The sequence below is a fragment of the Petromyzon marinus genome, unplaced genomic scaffold (genome assembly GCF_048934315.1).
Source record: "Petromyzon marinus isolate PM22_M1 ecotype Great Lakes invasive population unplaced genomic scaffold, UKy_Petmar_22M1.pri1.0 PM_G_Scaffold_26, whole genome shotgun sequence".
Classification (NCBI taxonomy): domain Eukaryota; kingdom Metazoa; phylum Chordata; class Hyperoartia; order Petromyzontiformes; family Petromyzontidae; genus Petromyzon; species Petromyzon marinus.
Window position 1 is genome coordinate 1,746,400 of NW_027422828.1, and position 27,907 is coordinate 1,774,306.

Here is a 27,907-nt window from a genome sequence, read left to right on the forward strand (position 1 = left end):
CGACGGGTTCAGTGCCCACGCCCCCATCCCTCGACATATGGGCAGGCCTCATTAACATAATTTCTTCAGTTACAGAGCCGCTTGTGGGAGGGAAGTGACGTCATACTACTTCCTGCTGTCGCGAGGCAACAGGAAGCTGCCGTGTGCGCGCTTGCACTGAAATCCGAGGTGAGAAATTCTCATCGTTGTGGTGGTGGTCGTTGTTGTTGTTGTTGTTTACCAAGGTAGAGCCTCTCTCTCTCGTAGGGATGTCAGTTGAGTAGCAGCGAGCATGGGAATCGATGTCCAGGTTGGAACTTTACAACGCGGGGCCTAGCCACGCGGGGCCTTGCCTCCTGCCCTCGCCTGATGGCATTCACTTTAATTATCTCGCTTAAGTTTAATTTGTCTTCACCCGGCTCGCCACTTTGTAACTTTGTTTTATTGTAAATATTCACGCAGTTTTTATTTTCTTTTGTTAGCAGGCCAAGCCCGCTTGAGCTGCTATACCGCTCTTGTTATCAGAAGCGACATGCCCACAACAACACAAGGTGAGGCTTTGTCAACGTGTGTGAATGTTTTGACTTAAAACTTTGGTGACTGCAGGAATTAATATTCTTGGTTCTTTAGGTAAAGTCACGTAGATAGAAAATAACATAATAAAATAAAATGTGTTTTTTTAAATAAAGTAATAAACCCACGACGTTTCGATCGCAACACAAGTGGTCTTTATCTTATTAAATTGAATCTGTTATTTTTATTTTCTATCTACGAGCACAGACACTAGTGACACTCGTGTGTGTCTCACCGTTAACACCGTGGTGCACGCACAGACACTAGTGACACTCGTGTGTGTCTCACCGTTAACACCGTGGTGCACACACAGACACTAGTGATACTAGCATGTGTCTCACCGTTAACACTGCGGTGCACACACAGACACTAGTGACACTCGTGTGTGTCTCACCGTTAACACCGCGGTGCACACACAGACACTAGTGACACTCCTGTGTGTCTCACCGTTAACACTGCGGTGCACACACAGACACGTGTGACACTCGTGTGTGTCTCACCGTTAACACTGCGGTGCACGCACAGACACTAGTGACACTCGTGTGTGTCTCACCGTTAACACTGCGGTGCACACACAGACACGTGTGACACTCGTGTGTGTCTCACCGTTAACACTGCGGTGCACGCACAGACACGTGCCGCCGCGGGCCACCGTTGGTATTTTAATATGCGCACGCGTCACACCCACACTGATTTATAGTCACCCACACACCGTCGTACGCCGATCGCTGTCCCACCGCTCTTCACACGCACACATGCACCACGCGTCACAACGTCAGTCTGTGCTAAGATTTATTTCCGAATAGGGACCCCCGTTTATGGCCCCCTCCAGCAAGCACCCTTCGGACAGCGCCTAACCTCCTGTCACCTGGCCGTCGCAGAGTGCGTCTATCCCCCAAGCTCGAGCTGACTGAATTGGCCCCCCTTCCCGTACCCACTCACCTCTTCAGCTGCCCCATGGGGGCTGGGGAAGATGCTCGCCTCGGGGACTTTTTCTGTCCGACCGTTTCCAGCTCCACCCTGCATTGGTCGGACGGACGCTGAGGACGACTGGTCTCCTCCGCCGCTCCAGAAGGACTCTGATTCAATCCGCCCCTCCGGCCCCCTTATGTCTCCAAAGCCCCCCTTAACCCCCGGGTCACATGACGTCATCCTGCGCATCCAATCGAATCCTCTTTGCAGACATTTTGAGCGCTCTGGCCGTTGGGGGGGAGGTGGGGTCGCGTCATCCCCCCCCCCTTCCCATTGTCTCTGTGCCTGCGTTCCTCGCCGTTGACTCATCGATAATCCCCTCGCTCCCTCCAACTTAAGTCAACTCTTATCTGCCTAGGGGCTTTTCCCTCCCACCCCACTGTTTACCTTGCCGCTGGGTGCTGGCCTTGAGGTCCCACCCCCCCGTGTTGTGTATGCTTCATCAATACCCTTTGCTATGTCAGCTGAATTTAGCTTTTATAAATATTCCTTTTGTAGCCAGACAACCGAAATTGTGTGCTGGGAGTTTTGGGTGAACATTCATTTTGAAGATACGAGGGCTTCCAGGCATATTCATGACCATTTGCCCTCTCATTGTGTGCCACAACAGCCCGTGTGATGAATTTTTGAAACTTTTTCACTATATCATGAATATATGAATAAGCAAAGACGTGTAAGTGATATGTGACTGTATATATTTGCATTCCTCTGTGCCTCGATACTGACGTGTAGATGGTGTGGATATTCTTTTTTTCTGTCTGCAGCTGACGCTGTTCTGATGGAGCAAAGGCACTCAGCACAACAGCTCGGTACGACAAGTCAACAATGCGACCAGCGTGCATACAGCACGGATCGGACTGGAAATTTGACACAGCACCAGAGAACTCGCACAGGAGAGAAACCCTTCAAGTGCACTGTGTGTGACAAGGCATTTTCAGATTCATCGACTCTTAAAAAACACCAGAGAACACACACGGGAGAGAAACCCTTCAAGTGCACTGCGTGCGGGATCGCGTTAGCACAGTCACCACATCTTCAAGTACACCAGAGAACACACACGGGAGAGAAACCCTTCAAGTGCAGTGTGTGCATGAAGGCATTTGCACAGTCATCTGATCTTGTAAAACACCAGAGAACACACACGGGAGAGAAATCCTTCAGGTGCACTCTGTGCGGGATGGCGTTTGCACAGTCTCCACATCTTCAAGTACACCAGAGAACACACACGGGAGAGAAACCCTTCAAGTGCACTGTGTGTGGGAAGGCATTTGCAAGTTCATCTGATCTTGTAAAACACCAGAGAACACACACGGGAGAGAAACCCTTCAAGTGTACTCTGTGCGGGATGGCGTTTGCACAGTCACCACATCTTATAGTACACCATAGAACACACACGGGAGAGAAACCCTTCAGGTGCACGATGTGCGGGATGGCGTTTACACAGTCATGTAATCTTGTAAAACACCAGAGAACACACACGGGAGAGAAGCCCTTCAAGTGTACTCTGTGCGGGATGGCGTTTGCACAGTCACCACATCTTATAGTACACCATAGAACACACGGGAGAGAAACCCTTCAAGTGCAGTGTGTGCGTGAAGGCATTTGCACATTCATCTGCTCTTAAATCACACCAGAGAACACACACAGGAGAGAAACCCTTCAGGTGCAGTGTGTGTGGGAAGACATTTTCAGATTCATCTGCTCTTAAAAAACACCAGAGAACACACACGGGAGAGAAACCCTTCAGGTGCACGATCTGCGGGATGGCGTTTACACAGTCATATCATCTCGTATTACACCAGAGAACACACACGGGAGAGAAACCCTTCCAGTGCAGTGTTTGTGGGAAGGCATTTTCATGGTCATCTTCTCTTAAAAAACACCAGAGAACACACACGGGAGAGAAACCCTTCAAGTGCAGTGTGTGCGTGAAGGCGTTTGCACAATCATCTGATCTTGTAAAACACCAGAGAACACACACAGGAGGGAAACCCTTCAAGTGTACTCTGTGCGTGAAGCCGTTTGCAGATTCATCAACTCTTCGAAGACACCAGAGAACACAAAAGCATCGGAAGATCCACAAGGAGCAGAGTCGGAGTCTGAAATCAGCTTGTGAAAGTCAAAGTGCCGCAATGAGCCCATCCCTCATGAAACAAGAACCGGACGAAAATCCCAGCTTGGACACTTTTAAAGGTATCAAGGTGAAATATGAAGAGGTGATGGTGAAATGTGAAGAAGTGATGAGCGAAGAAGTGAAGGTAAAATGTGAAGATGAAGATTCAACTCCAAAATGGGACCTTCACATCGTGAAGCAGGAGGAGAATTCTGACTGTGAGTCAGAGTGAGGCAACTCCCAGCAGTTTGTGGAAGTGGAGGTGTGGGTGGACTTGCTCCTAGACAATACAAAGTCAAGCGGAGACCCGGTAGATGTGTAAGCCAGAGACGATGTCGCTACAATAGATGCACCTTTGTCACAGGCCTTTAATGACAAGAACGTGAAGTTGAACACTTTGTGGGCCCGTGGGTTGGGTAGATCTCTAACCAGGAGCAAGAGCCAATAAGCTCCCAAGAATTCACTATGTTATCATAATATTTGCTTTTACATGGTGCTTGCTTAATCGCCTCAGCAACTCGAAGTTTTGTATCCCATCTCACGCTCGAAGAGCATCCCCAAGTAGCAGCTGCCCCTGTGTGGTACAAGGTGGTGTCCCTGCACCGGCCTGCATGTGGACAAGAGCCTGTCATCTTCTTTGGTTCTTTCAGTAAAGTCACGTAGAATGAGAATAAAATAATGAAATAAAACAATAAAATTCTCACGACGTTTCGGCCACAACACAAGTGGCCTTCAGGTGAAAGGAACAAACCTGTCGGGACGACAGAGCTACAATGAACGCTGCTAAGATTCTACGTGACTTTACCGAAAGAACCAAAGAAGATGAATCCTTGCAGTCACGAAAGCTTTAAATCGAAAAAAAGAGCCTGTCAGTAGGGGGCGATGATTGTTGCGTCATCTCAGTTGTGTAGTTTGTAGGTAATGTTTAAAATTTGCTACATTTTCACTCAGACGCCAGCATGCAATGGCCTACTCGTTTTGAATGACACAATAGTATGTTTTACATACACTGTGAAGCAGACTGTGCCACTTTTTTAAAAAGCTTCTTGTTAATACGATGTAACGTGATGCAGTATATTTCACTGCAGTAATCCAATTTTGTTAATATGCCTGTCAATAATTTAGAATGTATACTTGTCTGGTTTTGTGCATACTTGTAACATTTGATCTATAAGGGTCAAACATTGAATAAGTGATGTTAGGACAAAGTGTGTGTGTGTGTGTGTTGGAAAGTAACCTGTACAGAGAACTCAGGTGAGACCCGTTGTTCTTGTGATACAGGTCAAACGGTGTTTTTGTGTTCCACAAAGCATCTGGAGCAACTCATTGTCTTTGAAATAGGTAGCTCGCTCGGATCATTCATCAGTTACAAGGCATACCACTTAAAGGTTACACGTATAGGAGGAGGTACATTCTCTACAACACGAATTGTAGTTTTGTCTTACGTGTTGACGTAGATTTTGTCTAACTGGGACAAGAAATGCTCCTTGCTGATTGACGTCTGGATGTTCGTAACCATCGGTTGAAGCAAACCCCACTGCTGTTGTTGAGACGCTGTGCACCAATAAGGGTCCAACACATTGACGGCCTTCAGGCCAGGAAAGTCACAACATTTGCACACGAAGGACGCATTCACGCAAGTACCCCATGCTCCGTTTTTGAAGTTTTGAAATGAAACATCTTTGAATTGTGTTGTGTTTTGAATTAGATGATTTCATTTCCTCATTAAAAGCTTGTTTCAATTTACATCTGGAAGACTTCATTGAAAAGGACATTTCGTGTGAATTTTCTCTCGTCATTAAGTAGATGGCCTTGCCGGGGGTTTGGTTCAATGTGGACACAAACAGGGTACATACACAGTATATACACACACAGTGTACACAGTGTACACACACACAGTGGCACACAGTGACACAGTGTGCACACGCAGTGTACACACTGTGTCACACTGTGTCACACACAAAGTGTAAACTGTGTGTGTGTACACTGTGTGTACACACACACAGTGTACACACTCAGTGACACACAGTGACACAACAACAACCGCCATTCGCCACTAAGTGGCGGTGACGTCACCACGACGCTTGTGCCAGGCACAGTGACACACACACAGTGACACACACAGTGACACAAAGTGACACACAGTGTATACACAGTGTACACACACACAGTGTACACACACAGTGACACACAGTGTATACACAGTGTACACACACACAGTGTAAACACACACAGTGTACACACACAGTGACAGTGACACAGTGACACACATAGTGTGCACACACAGTGACACAGTGACACACAGTGTACACACACAGTGTACACACAGTGACACAGTGACATACACACAGTGACACTGTGACATAACAACCGCCATTCGCCACTAAGTGGCGGTGACGTCACCACGACGCTTGTGCCAGGCACAGTGACACACACACAGTGACACAGTGACACACACAGCGACACACAGTGACACACAGTGACACACACAGTGTATACACACAGTGTACACACACAATGTATATACGTACACACAGTGTACATACACACTGTACACACACAGTGTACACACACAGTGACACACAGTGACACAGTGTACACACACATAGTGTACACACACACAGTGTACACACACAGTGTACACACACACAGTGTACACACATAATGTACACACAGTGTATACACAATAATGTCCACGTTGCTGAGCCCACGCACCCAAGGGAGGGAGCAATGGAAAATGAATCTAAATCAACTGAAACTCCAACTCTGTGACGTCACCACTCTGCATGACCTCATCGGCGTGAAACGCCAGGGGGAGGTGTACATCGCTAGTGACGTCATGTCACCAAGGTATTCACCCCAACCCCGTCCACGCGCTCTTGAGCATGACGTCACCTCCGCTTGGGTCACTGCCGATATCTTTCCAGTGGCAATCCTTATTTGGGCAAAGCTACGCCCAGTACTCTTTGGTTCTATTGGGTAAATTCTAGATTTAAAGCTTTCGTGACTGCTCGGATCCATACTCTTTGGTTCTATTGGGTAAAGTCAGGTAGGTGAAAATAAAATAATAAAATAAACAAAAAATCTCGACGTTTCGGCCACAACATAATCGGCCTTCATCAGGTGAAGGGACGAGACTGTCTGGAGGACAGCGCTGGAGTGGAAGAAGCCATGCTTAGATCATGACCTTTAAGCTGTGTGAGAAGACAAAGACCAAGCGCCTTGACAAAGGAATTAGCATATAATTTAGCATTGAAATGGCTCATTGAAATAGCTAAGTTAAAGTATACACATCCGCAGAGGTACCCCTTGACAAAGGAATTAGCATAGAATTTAGCATTGAAATAGCTGAGTGATTAGCTTGTAACTGGTCACAGAAATAGCTATGTTAAAGTCAGAGCATATACATTCACCGAGGCACCTAGTACTCATCACGCCCAGTGACTGGCGGCTCATTAACATAATGTGTCCGTTAAAGCCGTCGCGATTTTATTGCGACGGGTTCAGCGCCCACGCCCCCATCCCTCCACAAATGGGGCGGCCTCATTAACATAATTTATTCAGTTGGAGAGCCGCTCTTGGGAGAGAAGTGAAGTCATACTACTTCCTGCTGTCGCGAGGTAACAGGAAGCTGCCGTGTGCGCGCTTGCACTGAAATCCGAGGTGAGAAATTCTCATCGTTGTGGTGGTGGTGGTGGTCGTGGTGGTGGTTGTTGTTGTTGTTTACCAAGGTAGAGCCTCTCTCTCGTAGGGATGTCGGTTGAGTAGCAGTGAGCATGGGAATCGATGTCCAGGTTGGAACTTTACAACGCGGGGCCTAGCCTCCTGCCCTCGCCTGATTGCATTCACTTTAATTATATCTCTTAAGTTTAATTTGTCTTCACCCGGCTCGCCACTTTGTAACTTTGTTTTATTGTAAATATTCACGCAGTTTTTATTTTTTTTTCACCAGGCCAAGCCCGCTTGAGCTGCTATACCGCTCTTGTTATCAGAAGCGACCTGCCCACAACAACACAAGGTGAGGCTTTGTCAACGTGTGTGAATGTTTTGACTTAAAACTTTGGTGACTGCAGGAATTAATATTCTTGGTTCTGTCGGTAAAGTCACGTAGATAGAAAATTAAATAAAAATAACAATAAAATGAACAAATAATTGTAAGTAAAGCAAAAAACTCACGTCGTTTTGATCGCAACACAAGTGCTCTTTATTTAATGTAATTGTATTATCTGTTATTGTTATTTTCTATCTACGTAACTTTACCGAAATCAACAAGAATACGTGTGTCAATGTCTTATCGGTCAAAGACGCTAAACGGAGTGACGCGCAAACTCCAAATATACAGCAGGCGTCAGGGTCGGGATCGAACCCACGACTTCCTGTATACCAGGTGAGGTAGTTAACATCTCACCACGGAGAGAGACACGCAAACTCCAGTTAGCCTCAGCTATGTTCGTTGATCCTCAATTAATTACTTGGTGGAGTGAGGAAGCATTCATGCCAAGCAGATGAAGGTGGCCAGGCGTGATTCTAGACACGCCACCGCCTGTTTACCCAGTGACAGTGTACAGTTTGTGTTTGCAGTAACGTCTATTAACTCTGTTGAACACGGAGGTTATAGCGTAACAATAGTTTACTTTTGTTTTCCTCTGGAACTCTTTATAAGAATGGAAACAGGAAGTTAACACAGTATGCACATGCAGCTGAAATCGGAACTGTTCATCCCAGCATTTAAGGACATCTGAGCCTGGATTCACACCTCTAAGTTGCGATTGAACATTAATTTATGCATAACACAAATAGTATTGTTTTCAACACCCTTTGCTATGTCAGCTGAATTTAGCTTTCATATATATTCCTTTTGTAGCCAGACAGCTGAAATTGTGTGCTCGGAGTTTTGGGTGAACATTCATTTTGAAGATACGAGGGCTTCCAGGCATGTTTATGACATTTGCCCTCTCATTGTGTGCCATAACAGCCCTGTGATGAATTTGGGAAACGTTTTTACTACATCATGAATATATGAATAAGTATAGACGTGTAAGTCACGTGTTACTGTGTATATATATGCATTCCTCTGTGCCTCGATACTGACGTGTAGATGGTGTGGATATTATTTTTTTCATTCTGCAGCTGACGCTTCCTCTGACGCTTCCTCCGCAGAATTGGTCTGCTGGAGCAAATGCACTCAGCGCAGCTCGGTATGACAAGGCTCCAATGCGACCGGTATGCATACAGCACGGATCGTACTGGAAATTTGACTCGGCACGAGAGAACTCACACAGGAGAGAAACCCTTCAAGTGCACTGTGTGTGGGAAGGCGTTTTCACATTCATCTGTTGTTAAAAGACACCAGAGAACACACACAGGAGAGAAACCCTTCAGGTGCACTCTGTGCGGGATGGCGTTTGCACAGGCTCCACATCTTCAAGTACACCAGAGAACACACACGGGAGAGAAACCCTTCAAGTGCACTGTGTGTGGGAAGGCATTTGCAAGTTCATCTAATCTTGTAATACACCAGAGAACACACACAGGAGAGAAACCCTTCAAGTGCACTCTGTGCAGGAAGGCGTTTGCACATTCATCAAATCTTCAAGTACACCAGAGAACGCACACACATCAGAAGATCCACAAGTAGTGCAGTCTGAAATCAGTTTGTGAAAGTCAAAGTGCCACCATGAGCCCATCCCTCATGAAACACGAACCGGAAAAAAATCCCAGCTTGGAGACTTTTAAAGTTATCGAGGTGAAATATGAAGAGGTGATGGTGAAATGTGAAGAAGTGATGGTGAAGAGTGAAGAAGTGATGGTGAAGAGGGAAGAAGTGAAGGTGAAATGTGAAGATGAAGATTCAACTCCAAAATGGGACCTTCACATTGATGGAGGCAACGTGAAGCAGGAGAATTCTGACTGAGGCAGAGCGAGGCAACTCCCAGCAGTTTGTGGAAGTGGAGGTGTGGGTGGACTTCCTAGACAATACAAAGTCAAGTGGAGACCCGGTAGATGTGTAAGCTTGAGACAGTCGCTACAATAGATGCACCTTTGTCACAGGCCTTTAATGAAAAGAACGCGAAGTTGAACACTCAATTCCTAGGTTCAACCTGCAGAGTAAGAGCGAGCGGCCAGTCTTTGTGGACTTGTGGGTTGGGTTAATCTCTAACCAGGAGCGAGAGCCAATAAGCTCCCAAGCATTCACTATTTTATCAATTGCATTTATATGGTGCTTGCTTAATCGCCTCTACGTGACTTTACCGAAAGAACCAAGGAGAATGGATCCCTGCAGTCACAAACTTCAAATCAAGATTGCCTCAGCAACTCAGAGTTTTGTATCTCGTTTCAGACACTCGAAGAGCATCCCCAAGTAGCAGCTGCCCCTGTGTGGCACAAGGTGGTGGCCCTGCACCGGCCTGCATGTGGACAAGAGCCTGTCAGTAGGGGTCGTTGGTTGATGTGGCATCTTAGTTGTGGAGTTTGTAGGTAATTTTTCGATTTAAAGCTTTCGTGACTGCAGGGATTCATCTTCTTGGTTCTTTCGGTAAAGTCACCGCATTGAAGGGAAACAATTAAATAATAAAATATAAACCATACATTTTTTATTAATAATATATATTTTATTATTTTATTGTTGCCCTTCAACGTGACATTACCGAAAGAACCAAGAAGGGAAACAATACAAATAATGAAACAATAAAATATATATTTTATTAATAAAATATTTACATATATTATTAATAAAATAAATATTTTGTTGATAAAATATATATTTTATTGTTTCCCTTCAACGTGAATTTACCGAAAGAACCAAGAATATGAATCGCTGCAGTCACGAAAGCTTTAAATCAAAATGTATATTCATATTCTTGGTTCTTTCGGTAAAGTCACATTGAAGGGAAACAATAAAATAATAAAATATATATTTTAAAATAATTAAACATATTTTATTATTTTATTGTTTCCCTTCAACGTGGTGACTTCACCGAAAGAACCAAGAATATGAATCGCCGCAGTCACGAAAGCTTTAAATCAAAACTTTCTCGATCTCCGTTAAGCAACGCGAGAAACATCGTCACCAAACCGCCGGCAACAACGTCGCCAATCCTTTACTTTGTGCACACGTCACTATGCCACGTGCACACGTCACGATGCCACGTGCACACGCCACGATGCCACGTGCACACGTTGTGTACACGTCACTATGCCACGTGCACACGTCACGATGCCACGTGCACACGTCACGATGCCACGTGCACACGTCACGATGCTACGTGCACACGTTGTGTACACGTCACGATGCCACGTGCACACGTGCACACGTCACGATGCCACGTGCACGCGTCACGATGCCACGTGCACACGTCATGATGCCACGTGCACACGTCACGATGCCACGTGCACACGTCATGATGCCACGTGCACACGTCACGATGCCACGTGCACACGTGTTGTGTACACGTCACGATGCCACGTGCACACGTGTTGTGTACACGTCACGATGCCACGTGCACACGTTGTGTACACATCACGATGCCACGTGCACACGTTGTGTACACGTCACGATGCCACGTGCACACGCGTTGTGTACACGGAACCGCCCCCGTTACCCGCCGGGTAGGTGGCTACGAGTTTTGCCCGAACGCTCGACGACCCTCGCCGCTCGTTCCCCGAGCTCCTTGGCCCGCCACCCAGTGGCGTGGGCTCCGTTGCGAGACCTTTGACGTCCGCTCGTGCTGTGGCCGAAACGTCGTGATTTTTTATTGTTTTATTTTTTTTACCCACGTGACTTTACCTAATAGAACCAAAGAGTGTGTGGATCCTCGCGGTCACTAAATCTTCAAATCTAGAATTTTTTTGCTCATCTGCTTCGGCACCGTCGCCGCGGTACGTCGGGACTCGCGAGCGCGCCACGCCGCCCCACGGTTTGTTATTTAGGGTCGCGTTCCTTAATATTTGTTATTTGAGTGAGCCTCGAGATTTATTGTTTTCCCCCAATCGTTGACGCGGTTTCAACACCATTCTCGAATTTGCGCGGCGTTCTGGTTTTTGTGTGCGCGGGCGCGTCGAAGGATTATCGACTTATTTTCACGTCAGCTAAAGTTTCCACAGCCACGTGATTTGCAACGTTCCGCGCGTACGAGCTTGTCGCCCCGATCGCACGTTTGCCGCCGCGCGATTCGTCCGAAACGCTAAAATAAACAACCGCCGGATGAACCGATAGCGCTTACATCACTCACTCGTCCTCACTCACACTCCCCTCTCTCACTCTCTCTCACTCACTCGTCCTCACTCGCTCACTCATCCACCAACATCCAACATTGGGGCCGGATTCGGGCGTGGGGGGGGGGGGGCTTCAGGGGCTGCAGCCCAGGGGCCTCGTCCAGCTGAAGCGCCTCCAGAGATGAAGTGAAAAGTGATTTCAGTTGCGCATGCCGAATTTTATTCGTCGTTAGCCTTGTAAAAAAAAATACTTTTTATTTTTCTTTAACTTTGTTTTCCTTTTGAACATTTTTACCGGGGGGCCTCACGGTACCTGTAGCCCAGGGGGCTTACACAATCTTAATCCGGCTCTGTCTTCAGTGAACTCCTATTAGTATTTGCCCTAACACGCTGTTAAGGCTGGGGGGGGGGGACTACTGGGGGGTGTGGGTTCTGTTCTTGTAAGCGCACGGGAAGGGTGCGGGGTGCTCGCGTAGCCTTAGAGATTAGGTCGTGCAGGTCAAGAGGTCACGCGCGGGGGAATCACGTGGTGAGGCGCGGCCACGTGTCTACCCCAACTGGCGATCTTCCCATCAGCATCGGGGCCCCTGACTTGTCGCGGTGAACTTTCGAGGGCCCACCACAACTCTACGCACACTGCCTCCTCTCTCTCTCTCTTGCTCTGGTAGAGTTGGCTTCAGGACGACCATAACGCCTCTCAGAACAATATAATATTACCGTGGAGGCGTCCTGGTGAGTTTGGCCAGGGCGGCACGGCGATAAGGGGGCGATAACCGATGAACGCAGACGAGGCGGTAAGATCACAGCTCACGGGCAGAAAAAGCTTGGTGGCTTTTTTGCCACCGCAGCCACGATTGAAGGGAGGTATTCAGCCGGAAAACGACAGATCGTAGCTGACGACGTATTTGCGGATTTCGGATCCGCTCCGAATTGGCGAGGAATTTTGAACGCGCGTCCATTTCGTGCAACTTTTATTCATAGGTTTCAACAGTCGACACGTAACCATCCGTGACAATTACAGAAACACATTGAACATTCCAAAAAAAGTCGTGCGTGCACACACGTCATGTGATGCGCGTGCACACGTCATGTGACGCGCGTGCACGTCATGTGACGCGTGTGCACACACGTCATGTGACGCGCGTGCACACGTCATGTGACGCGTGTGCACACGCAACTATAAAAATACTGTGCTGTCAACAAACATGTGGAGGTAACTGCGTTAACCAGTCCCCCAGTACTTAGAGGTACATTACGCTCCGCTTCAGAAATGTTTCTCGAGGAATCTCACCAACGAAATATTTTTTTGTTATTTTGTGTTTACATCAACACTCTTCTGGGATCTTTGACGAGCCATATCCTCGTGTATCATCATTGTTCTTGTATAAAGCCCTCATTGGATTGATTGTAAGGATATTTGGTGCAATAAACACAGCGGTGGAATAATACAAAAAGAAGGATTTACCCTTACTGGCAATAAGGCGGCAGGTGTTAAGATGTTCAAACACCAAATGGACCCCTGTTACAAGGCATCCAGTCTGCATTAACCACACATACTTGCGGTAAACCGCTCAAACAAATATACTTCGGTAATGTATGCATTGCCCTTTAAGCTGATTGGCCTACACAACAACATGGACTCTTACGATGGGTGTATCTCACACTCTCTGGGTGCAGTGCCTCCTGCTAATAATTCCTCACTCCCAAGCCAGCACGCATTCTAGGGAAACGTTGAGAGCCCTGCTTGTAGGAGAGATTGTGAATACTGCTGAAATATATTTCCATTCTCTCTTCACGTGAAACACAAATGCTTGTACTGGTAGGAACCTCCTGGTTATTACACTACCAGCCCACAGGGGATTATTGTGTCCGTCCGTCGTGCATCCAAAAATGGGAGGGGAGGGGCTGGATGGGGAGGGAGGGTCTGGGTGGGGAGGGGAGGGTGGGGAGGGGCTGGGTGGGGAGCGGCTGGGTGGGGAGGATGGGGCTGGGTGGGGGGTGGGAGGGGTGGGACTGGGTGGGGAGGGGCTGGTCACCCCGTGGTGCCCTTATAAAACTCAACGTTTTACATACTCACGCCGGCTTGTGCCCGCCCTCACAGTCGGACCTATTTGTGGAATACACCACGTGGTGGTGCCGCCGTTGACCCTGGCCATTGACCGAGCAACCCAACGTTCCTACCAGCTCCCTCCGCAGGAATGTGTTTATCGATTAACCTTCTTCAAATCAGGGATTTTTGTAACATTTTAGCTGTCACAGTGGTCGCTGTTCGTAACTACGCCGTACTCTTCTGCACCTTATAGCAGGGCAAACTGTCTGAAATGTTCAGCGATTAAAGGTTTCAGTCGTGAGGAAGCGTTTGTTAATAATGTGGGCTTATTAAAGTTAGTCACTGTTATGTTGTCCCCAAAGCAGTTTGTGGCATGCGATAACCTTAATGTGTGTCCTCTGTTACAAGCTACGTCTCAATTTACGGATTGAAATTTAATTAATCATACCTCATCATCACCACTCATCGTGTAATTATTTAACCCTCTACAGTCGATTTAATTAATGCGATGAGTGTTCTATATTGGATAATTTAGAGGGCTTCAATCGACGGGCTTGAAAGACTCCGGCTACAGCTTATATAAAACTGTCATCTCTTTTGCAAAAATGTTTCTGCAGTTTGCCCAACGGCCCACAGAAGCATGTCACGCGGAACTACCACCAGGAGCCACGGCTTCCCTACGCGCATGGCGATCCAACCAACATTTTAAATTCTGAAACCCAGAATTATTCGACAAATCAACTTTAAGATTTTGATTTAAAGCTTTCGTGACTGCAGTAATTCATATTCTTAGCTCTTTCGGTAAAGTCACGTTGAAGGGAAACAATAAAATAATAAGTTATATGTTTAATGATTTTATTGTTTCCCTTCAACGTGACTTTACCGAAAGAGCTAAGAATACAACTTTAAGATGGCAATGTTTGCGCAGTCAACTCGCCGAACTTAAGAACCCAATATAATCACGGCTGGGCAGCTGAAACATTGATTTAAATGGTTGCTATATCAATGTTTCTGAGCCCTCACGCTCGGTTCGTGACTACTACAACACGACCATTTAAAAGACCCTTCCCCCGCCCCCCCACCCCCGTCTTGTTCGACCAGGTCTTTCTCCGCAACGGCGAACCGTGCATCCTCACCGACCCTCCTCCCGGCGGGGCGGTCTCCTTGCGCAAACCCGGAGCAGCAGCTTCAAGTGCTTCTCCAGCCTCCTCCCCCACTGCTTCCCGCGCCCGCGCCGCCGCCGCCCCGCGTCGCCCACGGCGACGAGCAGCAGCTCCCGGACGTGGGCGGCCTTCCCTGCGCCGCGGCGGGCCAGGCACGACAGGAGCAGGCGGCGGACGCCGCCCGCGAACCGCAGGGTCGCGGCGTCGCACGGGCCCTCCGGCCGGGGCGGCGGACGAGGTGGCGGCAACGGCGACGGCGGCGGAGGCTCTGCAGCGGAAGGAAGGGAGAGAGATGTAAAGCGCGTTGTTCCGAGATCACCTTTCGCAAGGTGGACGAGCCAGCTCGTTCGCCAATTGGGAGGCGCGGGCGTCGTGCCAGCTTGCAGTCAGGCGACCGAGATCCGTTCCAGGTTGGCGACTCAGAAAATTATAGATTTAAAGCTTTCGTGACTGCAAGGATCCATACTCAGCTTAAAGGTCACGGTCTGAGCGTGGCTGTGTTTCACTCCAGCGCTGTCCTCGAGACAGCCTGGTCCGTTTACCTGATGAAGGCCGCTTGTTTTGTGGCCAAAACGTCGTGATTTTTGTTGTTTTATTTTTTACCTACGTGACTTTACCGAATAGAACCAAAGAGCATGGACTCAGAAAATGCTTCCATAGCCAGCGAGACCGCGTCGGCGAACCTCTCGCTGTGCTACCGGTCGGTCACGTCCCATCGCGTGGAATTTAGCGTCTCGTTCAAGTGGCGAACGTTCCGATCGTTTTCTATTCCTGCAACGTGGAGAATGAACCGGCGACCTCTTCACGATTACGTTAGAATTTCTCAAAGACGTACATGCACACATACATCCAAAATGTACTGCGGTTGTAGTAGTCTTTTTAAACGGATAAATACGTGACCGTGGACCAGATTGCGAACGCGTGTCCAACCCGGTTCTTTCGGTAAAGTCACGTTGAAGGGAAACAATAAAATATATATAAAACAATACAATTCTCACGACCGTTGTTTTTTTCACACCTGATGATGACTGCTTGTGTTACGGTCGAAACGTCGTGAGAATTTTATTGTTTTATATATTTTTATTATTTTATCGTTTCCCTTCTACGTGGTGACTTTACCGAAAGAACCAAGAATATGAATCCACTGCCGTCACGAAAGCTTTAAATAAAAATTTGATGCCGTCGATCTACGGTTGCTGCTAAAACGACGCGTCCGTGTGGAAAAAAAGCGAGCGGGAGAGCGGTCACCTGCCGGCCCCGCGTCCCCGCGCTCGCGACTCTGCGCGGGCGCCCGCCGCCGGTGGCAGGACCAGCAGAGCGCGTCGTGCGTGGAGGCCCCGGGCAGCAGCTCCACGGAGCCCGGGCCGGAGCAGTTTGTGTGTGGGCGGCACGGGGCGTCCGCCGACGCCTCGGGGGAGAAGAATCCCCGAGGGCACGGGGCGCAGCGCGTGTCTTCGCGCGGGGATCCTGCAGAACAACGGAGACGCGAGACGGGGGGGGGGGGGGGGGCACGGGCAGGCAGAGACGCGGGACAAAATGTAGAGATGTAGAGATGCGTAGAGAGAGAAAGATGAGAAGAGAATAGGCATAAATTTCGATTTAAAGCTTTCGTGACTGCAAGGATTCATCTTCTTTGGTTCTTTCGGTAAAGTTACCACGTAGAATGAGAATAAAATAATAAATTAACACAATAAAATTCTCACGACGTTTCGGCCACAACACAAGTGGCCTTCTTCAGGTGAAAGGAACAGACCTGTCGGGACGACTTGAAGCTCTGTCGTCCCGACAGGTCTGTTCCTTTCACCTGAAGGGCACTTGCGTTGTGGCCGAAACGTCGTGATAATTTTATTGTGTTATTTTATTATTTTATTCCCATTCTACGGGGTGACTTTACCGAAATAACCAAAGAAGAAGAAGAATAGGCACAAATTGGCGCCGGGAGATAGCTGGGAGATAGGAGAGTGGAGATAAGATTCCCCCCGACTTGACGAGCACTGGCCGGCGGGGCACAGTAAATACGTTTACAAATGAATGATCATCAAAGGAGTGAAAGTAGGAACCAATTGATTTCTGAGTGGGGTAGAAATCTCGCGCTGCGCGCGAAGGAGCTCTGTCCCGATGGAACGTGAACGATTTAACCTCTAGCCAATGAATGAAGAATGCATGAACGGGGAGTTTGGGCGTTCGTGCGTTTTTCGCCGCAGGGATCTGTTGACGGGGGAGGCCACGCGGAACGAACCCTTATCGATTCAACTAATTAAATCGGACGCAACGATTGAGCGGCGTCTTTGGTCACGGGCGAATCGATCGCCGGACGAATGGCAACGACACACGTAGTGTAGCCCAGCCCCTCCCCGCCCACCCCGCCCCGCCCCCCACCCCGCACGTGCCTTTGGTGACGACGCCGTGCCCGGCGGCACAGCCGCTGTGCCGCTCGCAGAACTCCTGCGGCAGCGTCAGGAAGGTGCCCGGCTCGCACTCGCACACGCGGTCGTGCGTGGGGCTGCACTCCTTCGCGAGCCGCTGGCCCTCCTTGCACGGCGGGCCGCAGTAGAGACACCGGTCCAGGGAGTTCCAGAACTGCGTGTAGTGGCGCGGCGGGCACGGCGTGCAACGCGCCTCCACGTCGGACGCGTCCTCCAGGAGGAGCTGTTGCTGCTGCTGCTCGCTGGCCTTGGTGGAACACGGCAGCGAGACGTGGTGGCCCGGGGGACACAGCCCGCACGGCGGCTGGGACGGTGAAGGCATCGGCGAGACGTCTACCGACGCCGCCGCCGCCGCCCCCGTCATCACCACCAGCAGCAGCAGCAACATCGTCGTCGTCATCGTCGTCATCATTGTCATCGCTAGCGTAGCCCCGATGCGATCTGCGAGGGGGGGGGGGTGCGGGAGGAGCGCGCACGTTTTGTGTTTAAGCACAGGCGGGCGGGAGATGCCGTGCATCGCGTTACATCGCTGGTGCGTCGTCACCAGCGACCGCTGAGAGACGGCCGTGGGTTGGCGGGAGCGTCTTCATCTCCGCCAAGGATCGAGCGTGGCTGACGACAACGATGACCGCGTGGCTGACGACAACGATGACCGCCGCGTCGAGATCAGCAAGGCGGGGGGGGCGGTATCATCGCCGACCATTCGATGGGCACCGATGCGATCACCACAAGTGTTGTTCGGCAAAGAGACGGACCGCGCGGGGGCGCAACGAGACGAAGGCAAAACCGCAGAATTCAAACGCGAGTTCACAGACAACGGGGATAAAACAATGAGACAAATTATACATTACTCATTGTGTTTTTTCGGTAAAGTCACGTGTGTAGGAATACCATAACATTATATTAAAACAAATCAATCACGATGTTTCGACCGCAACACAAGCGATCCTCATCAGGCGTAAGAAACGAATCACGGAGGCAAATACAACAAGGAGAGACGAGAATTCAACAAACCTAAGGAAAATTACGTGATACACAACCAGTCAGGTCAACAACACAGACACTTACCTGGCGGACCACGAATTTCAGAAGAGTGTTAAATTTCGTGTTCAACCTCTGGATTGAACATACCAGCATAGACAGAGTGAACAAATACGAGGTACAAGTCAGAAATACAGAGACACCAAGAGGCAAGGACGGACAGAGAAGTGAGGTCGGATGAAACGGAAGCCTTAAATAAGAAGTGAAGGTGGGGGGAGGGGCCAGAGAGAAAGGACGGGGCAGGAGGAAACGTCGTGATTTATTTGTTTTAATATAACGTTATGGTATTCCTACATACGTGACTTTACCGAAAAAACCAATGAGTAATTTATGCAGTCACAGAAGCTTTAATTCTTTATTAACACACTTCTACGGGGAAGTTACCTTTACATCGTGATTGATTTATTTTAATATAACGTTATGGTATTCCTACATACGTGACTTTACCGAAAAAACCAGTAACTAATTTATGCAGTCACGAAAGCTGTAATTCTTTATTAAATAATCCATTCTTCTGGAATCTTCTCGACACAATCGGATCGTGGTGGTGGGGGGGGGGGTGGATGAGAGGACGGGGATCTTGGGACATCGAGGTGGGGGGAGGGATACGGGGAATGTTTGGTGGGGAGTGCGAGGTTGTATGCCGAGTGGATCTCCACATCCTGCCGCACAGAGACATCAGCAGGGGACTCAAGCCCCAAGCCTGGGGCAGTGTCGCGAGCGACTTCGGCATTTCGCCTTGGTCAAACGCTACAATCACGTATTCCAATCACGGCTCCAACTCTTTATCAATCGCACGATTTGTAATAATAATAGGGTTTTTCCCCTTTTTTTCTGGCAACAAAACTGAAACCTTTTAACAAGGAATCATGTCTACTGCATTAACCACAATACCTGCAGTCAAAATGCAAACAAAAAACATACTATGATAATATATGTGGCATTGTCCCTTAGAAAGAAAGCCGTCCCTTGGTGTGGACCAACCAGTTTCAAGGTCAATGCATTATATATTATCATAGTATGTTTTTTGTTTACATTTTGACTGGAGGTATTGTGTAAAGTCACCACGTAGAATGAGAATAAAATAATAAATTGATAAAATAACACAATAAAATTCTCACGACGTTTTGGCCACAACACAAGTGGCCTTCATCAGGTGAAGGGACAAGACTGTCTGGAGGACAGCGCTGGAGCGAACAAAGCCAAGCTCAGACCTTTAAGCTGTGTGAGAAGAAACAGAGCGCCTTGACAAAGGAATTAGCATAGCATTTAGCATTGAAACGGCTTGTGTTGTGGCCGAAACGTCGTGAGAATTTTATTATTTTATTTAATCAATTTATTATTTTTATTCTCATTCTACGTGTTGGTGACTTTACCGAAAGAACCAAAGAAGATTAATCCTTGCAGTCACGAAAGCTTTCAATCGAAATTCCGACTTGTGCTTTTTAATCGATTTGTGTACACGCCACGAGGCTCTCTCCGCTCGTCGCGTTCACCGCGGCAGGGAGTCAAACTTCGGCCCCCACTGTCTCAGGTCACGCTCGATGTACCCAAAGACAAAGATCCCCCGGGTAGCCTCCGGCAAGACCGCCGGGGGCAAAGCGCTGCCGGCGAGCAGGGCCGCGAAGGCCGGGGAAAGGTTGCACGAGGCGGGAGGGTGGACCAAGCGCCAGGGCCGCACCCGACGAGGAGCTCACTCGAGGCCGAGTCGACCACCGGGGGGCACGGCCAGGAACGGCGCGGGCGTCCCCACCGCTCCATCCTCGCCGCGTCCCGTCTCTTACCTCGGGGGGCGTGGAGGCGGTGCGGAGCCCCGGGCGACTGTGAGTGGAGTCGCCCTTCGGATGTGCCGCTCGCCACTCGCTCGCTTCTCGTCGACTTGTGGGAAACTCCCCACCCCCACCACCACCCCCACCCCACCCACGTGCTCAGCCACCGAACAGCAGAGCCAAGTGGCGTGGGCGGAAGTGACGGGCGTGGGCAGGAAGTGAGGCGTGGGCAGGAATTGAGGCGTGAGCGGAAGTGAGGCGTGGGCAGGAAGTGAGGTGTGGGCAGGAAGTGAGGTGTGGGCGGAAGTGAGGCGTGGGCAGGAAGTGAGGCGTGGGCAGGAAGTGAAAGTGACGGGCGTGGGCGGAAGTGACGTAATTGGGCGGAAGTGAGGCGTGGGCAGAGAGTGACGGGCGTGGGCAGGAAGTGATAGTGAGGGGCGTGGGCGGAAGTGACGTGTATGAGCGGAAGTGTGTGTGGGGTGGGGGGGACAGGGGGGGTGATGCTCATTGCTGTGGCTTGTCATGTGTTCCGTAATGTAAGGACCAAGTCAGTCCTTACGCTTTGGTTCTTTCGGAAAAGCCACGTGACTTTACCGAAAGAACATTTTATTTTATACGTAGGTATAAAATAAAATATATATTTTTATTTTCTACCTACTACGTATGGATTCCTGCAGTCACGAAATCTTTAAATAAAGATTGAAGTCAGTCCTTGATTGACCCACTGCTGGATGATGGTCACGGTCACTTCACCCCTTCCGCACGCCGTTGTTGTCGGTCGTGATGGTGGTGGTGGGGGGGTGATTCACCATATTTGACCACTCTGGCCAGTGGGGGCTGGTGAAGTGTGGGGAGGGAGGGGTGTGTGGGGAGGGAGGGGTGGGTGGGCAGGTCCAGGACCGGTTCGAATATTGCCACTGATGCGCGCCGCCGTGGGCGAGGAATCGAATCCGGGCGGTGTGCTAACCACTGCGCCACCGCTCCACTCGGCTCATGCGGCAATAAGCATTTTAAATGTCACACTCGCAACCTGATGACGGTTATAATTACCCACAACAGCAAAACGTTTAACAACACCGTGGCCTTAGAATGTTTAAACGTATATATTCTTAGCTCTTTCGGTAAAGTCACGTTGAAGGGATACAAAATAATAAAATATATGAGGATTTTATTGCGTTATTTTATTAATTTATTATTTTATTCTCATTCTACGTGACTTTACCGAAAGAACCAAAGAAGATATATTATTTTATATATTTTATTATTTTATTGTTTCTCTTCTATGTGACTTTACCGAAAGAGCTAAGAATATGAATCACTGCAGTCACGAAAGCTTTAAATCAAAATGTTTAAACGTGTATGCAGTCGGCGGCGTTTCGGGCAATGACTCTTTAATTGTGCGTAAAAATAAAAGAGGCGAGCGATGGGAGTTGGGGTACAAAGGGAAACGCCAGCGGTGTTGACAATCTCTCTGCTGCTCGTGTTGAGGGAAGTTCGTCTGGCTGCTTTGACATTTACTGATGACGTCCGGCTGCATCAGAGGCTCAAATGGCATACATTGTCCTTGACAACAACAAAAATCCATTTCAACTTACACGTAATTATATTAATATTTCCTCCCTTGCAGGTTTGCACTCATTTTATAAAGAGACGTATATACGCACACACGTACGTGTGGGGTGAAACGTTCCCCGGGGGAATACAGGAATGCCTTCAGATGCGTCAGCTGTGACTTCACTCCATTCCGGTGTTCCACATTAAAGAGAGAGACGTCCCTGTAGGATCTTGGTGTGTGGCTGTGGACCAATCTTAGCACGCAAACTCAACAACAAAATAACAATAAAAGTCTCACGACGTTTCGGCCACAACGCAAGCGGCCGTCTTCAGGTGAAAGGTACAGACCTAACGGGATGACAGACATTGAAGCTCTGTTGTCCCGACAGGTCTGTACCTTTCACCTGAAGACGGCCGCTTGCGTTGTGGCCGAAACGTCGTGAGAATTTTATTGTGTTATTTTATTATTTTATTCTCATTCTACGTGACCTTACCGAAAGAACCAAAGAAGATGAATCCTTGCAGTCACGAAAGCTTTAAAGCGAAATTTAAACTCGACGTTTTAATTTAGGCAGGAATTCTGGAAAGGCTGCAACAACCGGGGGGTGGGGGGAGAGTAAACCACCCCAGGTGGCTGTGGTTGCAGGCCGGTTTGATCGCCTACGCTCAACGTTACGAGAGAGATGAAAAAAACAGCGTTGAACATTAATTCACCCGATTCCAATCGCACGCTCGAGAACCCAAATTCAAACGGCCGTGGCGAACGTCGCGCCCGCTAGCGGCACCTGGGCCCTGCGGCACGATGAGACAGATTACTTGTGGGGAGACAGCCGTCGTGTGAAACCAATCTTAGAAAGCCTCGCAAAGAGGGCACCGCCACAACGCGCCCCGCCGAGGCGTTCACAAGCGGCTTCGCGTCGCGACGCGCGTTGCTGTTGTTGATTGTGCGGTTGTTGTTGTTGTTTGTGCGGTTGTTGATTGTGCGGTTGTTGTTGTTGATTGTGCGGCTGTGGTTGGAGTGGTGACGTCGCCGTGCTCCTGGCGAAGGGGAGCGGTGGTGTAGCGGTCAGCGCGCTGCGCTACGAACCTGCCAACCCGAGTTCGATTCCCGCTCGCGGCCAACGCCAGTGAATATTATTATTATCCGAACCGGGGACCTGCGCATTCCCCAGGTCCCGGTTCGGATTAAAAAAAAAGGGCTTAAGGCCATCCTCTTAAAACGCCTAACTTGGCGATCGTGGTATTGTTGTATATCTGGAGGTGAGTTGCCCTGAACCGCCCATGTGCACGGCGAAGGCTTATTATTATTACGTAACACATTTTCTGCATTTAGCAAGGCAGGGTACTGCTGTTGTACGACGGGCAAATTCTTCAACGGGACACCTGTTAGGTGATTTTTTTCTTTTTTTAGGCCGGCATACATACGGGCACATGCACAACGCTATTTAAGACGGGCAGTTCGGGGCGAATTACCTCCTGATATCCACAATAGCATGATCGCCAAGTTAGGCGTTTTAAGAGGATGGCCTTAAGCCCTTTTTACAAACAGAGAATGATTCCATAAAATACAGGCACCACACTGTGAATATGCAAAGCGCGGCCTATACCACACGTACAATTGACATACTTTGCAGTTGCTTATTTAGTGATTTAAAATATAATCAGTTGAGCGTAGTGGCGTATACGCAGCTTACACAGAGTGATGCCAGAGTTTCATGTGAAATTCTCTGCAGTCTTCGCCAAAGGTGGAGGCAGTTCACGACTGCACCGGCCACAGCTGAAAGGCTACAGCTGGGTGACCCTGTTACGTGTAAGATTGCCCTGCGATTAAATTTAAACATCGTAAATAAATCAACGATCAAATTCACTGCTGGATGAAGGCCTCAAGCCACCGCCACCACTTCTCACGATTGTGCCGATGCAACGATCAACCCACAGCACGTGAGCTGATTTCATCATTTTCTTTGGTTCTTTCGGTAAAGTCACTTAGAATGAGAATAAAATAATAAAATAAAACAATAAAATTCTCACGACGTTTCGGCCACAACACAAGTGGCCTTCTTCAGGTGAAAGGAACAAATCTGTCGGGACGACAGAGCTACAATGAACGCTGCTAAGCTTCGCAGCATCTTTTAAGCTGGTTGAGAGAAGTGAGGCACCTTGACAAAGGGGTTTACATATCAAACAGGAGAGTTTAGCATTGAAACAGTTGAGGGATTAGCTTGTGACTGGTCACAGAAGTAGCTATGTTAAAGTGATTTCATCACCTTTATTATGAATGATTTCATCACCTTTATTATGAATGATTTCATCACCTTTATTATGAATGATTTCATCACCTTTATTATGAATGATTTCATCACTTCGTCTCCATTCGGAGGAATCTCGTTTCTTGGCTTCCACTCCATCGAGTGTTCTTGAATGTTGGTCATGAAACCCTTCCAGTGATGTGTCCTGCCCAAGCCCGCTCACTTTTGAATGTTTTCATCAACCTGCTTGTTTTCTGATCCACGTGTTCTTCTTCCTGTCTCTCGGCACAATTTCCAAATGTGCGTCTCGACAAGCCTGTTTACATAATTTCCAGTTTTCGTTCAATGTTGTTGTCGGTTGATGGCTGTGTCTCTAAACCGTATATCACAGCAGGCAGTACGCACCAATTCAACATTTTAGTCTTCAGGCCACGTTGCTATGTTACCTTTATTTATCAACCATGAGGTTTTTTTTTGGGTTAGCTCACGTAAATGTGTCGTTACATCCACCACCACCCCGCAACACAGCCAATCAGCAAGGTTTGTCACGTAAACAAAGCATGCCAATTCAGCACACCGGTTGGTTGTGTGTTGGATAATAAACCCCCACACAACATTTACAATTCGAGTACTGTGATGTTTTGCCAGTAATTACAGCCAGCCTCATCAGGCAGCAGCAGCCAGAGCTATGGAGAAATCCTCCTGTTTCCGTATATATAAAAAACCTATGGATATTGGTCACGAAAGCCTAAGTGTTGAATTGTCAAGTTCAGCGTTCTAAACTCCAACTTGCTCACATCTACCTTTTTACGTAAATATTTTGATCCTGGTCCATCTTAAAAAGCTGTCCCAGGTGAGCATTAATCTGCTGTTTCCAGTTGTGTGTGTGTTTTAATGTAAAATGAGCACAGTACTTCCCCATGTGTTTGCACAGTTACCCTGTGCATGAACGTACGGCCGACACTAAACACGTAACACCAGAGTGAAACTCGGTCATCTGAAATGTAAGCAATAGTGTCCCCCTGCTCGACATTGGCATTGTGGTTGGTGATATTCTTGGTTCTTTCGGTAAAGTCACGTTGAAGGGAAACAATAAAACAATAAAATATATATAAAACAATACAATTCTCACGACGTTTCGACTGTAACACAGTCATCATCTTGCTGTTGGTTTTTTCACACCTGATGATGAATGTTTGTGTTACTGTCGAAACGTGAGAATTTTATTGTTTTATATATTTTTATTATTTTATTGTTTCCCTTCTACGTGGTGACTTTACCGAAAGAACCAAGAATATGAATCACTGCAGTCACGAAAGCTTTAACTCGAAATTGGGTTGGCGCTCAACTTTGTTGGTGGATCTGAGTTACAGGTGGACATTCCACATTCATATGGCCAGGATTGGATAATGTGGAGCATAACCGCAAGTGACCTGGCCACAAAAGCGACGCGTTAGCAATCACCAGAGAGACCATGAGCTGACTTCATTCCTGACCAAGGATTTTAACTTTTAACCCATCCAAATGCGAGTTGTGCTGTCTAACAACAGCACTGCGTAAGCTAGAAACCGAATCTTCTCACAGTACAGCCATAATCCTAGCCCGGGTCCAAATCCCACGGTATTTGTACTTTTGGGGGCAGTCAGTTTTTCAAGCCCTGTAGGCCTCCTCTTTCACGTCGGCATATTATCCGCAAATCTTCCAATATCCGCTGCTGGCAGCGGATTTACAATTCCTGTTGTCGCTACCTTCGGACCACTGATATATTTTAATTTGAGTTGATTTGTAGATTTCCCACAAAAAATGTACATCTACCCTGATAAAGACCTTGCTCGAGTGGCCATCGTGCAGCGTGTCCACGTGTCACGTGCTTGTTCTTGCCGCACGGCTGCTGATGTAGACGCAGGGCAACGACACCAGTGTCACATTCGGGCGGTCAAGTCAGACAACCGCGTCAGGAGCGGCGAAGCGCGTCACCGCCGTGACGATGTCACCTTCGTATATATTTGTAAACTTTTTAGGCATAAGCGATTAGGCAGTAACACCGACGATCCAGGAAACAAAAAAGATTGCGTTACGTAGCGCAATCAGTGGCTGGCGAACGTTCCAACGCAACCGTACGTGACTCGCGAGAATGAAGGAACGGAAACGCTGAGAAATTAGAAACGTAAATGACACAACGGTGTCTAAAAGATGTGGATTACTTCACCTGGTTATAGAGGAGGTCGTGAGTTTGATCCTAACGCCTGCTGCACATTCGGAGTTTCCCTGTCTCTCCCCAACTCATCGCGTGGATTTTTATCTGGGTTCTCTGTTTTTCCACCCTCCAGATTCTAAATCAACGTCCCGATTTCAGACTATCTGGCTGCCATAAAGTTTCACGTTACGATGGGCCACTTCGTTGAGCTGTCATTTGTGGCCAGGTTGCTTCTGATCAAAAGCTTTACTTGAGAAAATGTTAATAATACGGTAACAAAGACAAAGACCCCCCCCCCCCCACCACGGAACCTACACAGACTGTCGGGGCAAGCGCTGTCAGCGAGCACCTATGAAGGCCGGCACTGTGGCACACGAGGGGGTGGGTGGCCAACACCACGCCCGTCCGCCTTTGTCTCCCCAGTGATGATGTTTAAACATTGCACCAGGTACTCATTTGAGGCTGAATCGACATAGGGGAGACCCAGGACAGGTTCAGATAATCATTTCTCTTCCGTCCTGCTCCCCACGCCCCCACGCTACTCTCCCACTACTTCCTGTCTCCCTTCCCCCCTCTCTTCACCCACTTGGGGTAAACTGTCCCTCAAGGGTCGTAGATCGAAGCCCCCCTCCACACCTCACTCTCTCCCTCCCTGCCCCCCCATCTCTCTCCCTCCCTGCCCCCCCATCTCTCTCCCTCCCTGCCCCCCCGTCTCTCTCCCTCCCTGCCCCCCCGTCTCTATCCCTCCTTCCCAACTGAACCCCCCTAACCTCTCGCTTACAAGTCGCTGAAGGTGAGGCGTCCTCTGATGTCTCTCTCTCTCTTCCTGCCGTGCCCTCGCCTCCCCGTCTCTTTGCCTCTCTCTCGCCACGTCTTTGCCCTTCGACTCTTCCAGCCCCGTCGTCTCTCTCGCTCCTTCCGAACTGTGCGCCCCTAACCTTTCCCTTAAAAATCGTTGCATGAAATTCCTCTGATGGCGATCTCTCTCTCGCTGCATCCCCCACGCCGTCAGGTCTCGCTGCCTCCCGCTCGCCCCGTCTCTCTCTCCCCTCTTCCCCTCCCGCTCCCCGGTTCCGCCAAGTTCCTGTGCCCCTCGAAGCGAGCCCCGGTCCCTCGCGGCCGTTCGTCGGCCCCCCTTCGATGCTCTCCCTCAGGCCTCCCTCGCCCCGTTCCTTGGCCACCTCTCTCCCTCGCCCCGCTCCCGCCTCTCTCCATGGAAGCTCTCCGCGGGTCGCGTCTCCTCGCTCCTCCGGACGCCGTTCGGCCTCCTGCGCACACCTCCTGCACCGCCGCCGCCGCCGCCAAAGCTCCCCCGTGTAGCCTCGAACAGGCTGTCGGGGGCAAGCGCTGTTAGTGGCGAGCAGCAGCACCTACGAAGGCTACCGGCACTGTGGCACACGAGGGGGGTGGGTGGCCAGAAACCACGCCCAGCACCCCTTTGTCTCCCCAGCGGTGATGTTTGACATGTCACACAAGGTACTACTTTTAGGCGGAGTCGATCTCGGGGAGGCCCACGACCGGTTCAGATAATTGTCACACTTCTAGATTTTTTGTTGTTTTTATTTTTTTACCTACGTGACTTTTACCGAATAGAACCAAAGAGTATA

General features: G+C 48.9%; 2 protein-coding genes and 1 long non-coding RNA gene across 4 annotated transcripts; 2 read left to right on the top strand and 1 right to left on the bottom strand.

Annotated features, from left to right (window-relative positions):
- The first annotated feature begins 465 nt into the window (after positions 1-465).
- On the top strand, positions 466-5,383 carry LOC142913444 (uncharacterized). Its single transcript, XM_076060971.1, has 2 exons — positions 466-530; positions 2,289-5,383. Exons 1-2 carry the CDS (start codon positions 512-514, stop codon positions 3,146-3,148), a joined length of 879 nt encoding a protein of 292 aa, XP_075917086.1. The 5' UTR covers positions 466-511; the 3' UTR covers positions 3,149-5,383.
- A 2,186-nt stretch (positions 5,384-7,569) lies between these two features.
- LOC142913445 (uncharacterized) lies at positions 7,570-16,248 on the top strand. Of its 2 annotated transcripts, none has more exons than XR_012934670.1 (3): positions 7,570-7,655; positions 8,798-8,860; positions 15,003-16,248. It is a non-coding gene; the product is annotated as an uncharacterized LOC142913445 (long non-coding RNA). The 2 variants fall into 2 exon arrangements; XR_012934671.1 differs by lacking the exon at positions 15,003-16,248 and adding an exon at positions 9,978-11,845.
- LOC142913443 (uncharacterized) lies at positions 12,716-20,452 on the bottom strand. The gene is made up of 4 exons (XM_076060970.1): positions 20,316-20,452; positions 17,455-17,931; positions 16,313-16,531; positions 12,716-15,332 (listed from the first exon to the last, which is right to left on the bottom strand). Exons 2-4 carry the CDS (start codon positions 17,906-17,908, stop codon positions 15,034-15,036), a joined length of 972 nt encoding a protein of 323 aa, XP_075917085.1. The 5' UTR covers positions 17,909-17,931; positions 20,316-20,452; the 3' UTR covers positions 12,716-15,033.
- Positions 20,453-27,907: the final 7,455 nt, after the last annotated feature.

Coding starts and splice junctions, on each gene's coding strand:
- LOC142913443 (XM_076060970.1), bottom strand. CDS start 17,908: ATGACAATGATGACGACGATGACGACGACGATGTTGCTGCTGCTGCTG. Junction 16,532..17,454: donor GCACGGCGTCGTCACCAAAG/GCACGTGCGGGG, acceptor GTTGTTCTGCAG/GATCCCCGCGCGAAGACACG. Junction 15,333..16,312: donor CGGGGACGCGGGGCCGGCAG/GTGACCGCTCTC, acceptor CTTCCGCTGCAG/AGCCTCCGCCGCCGTCGCCG.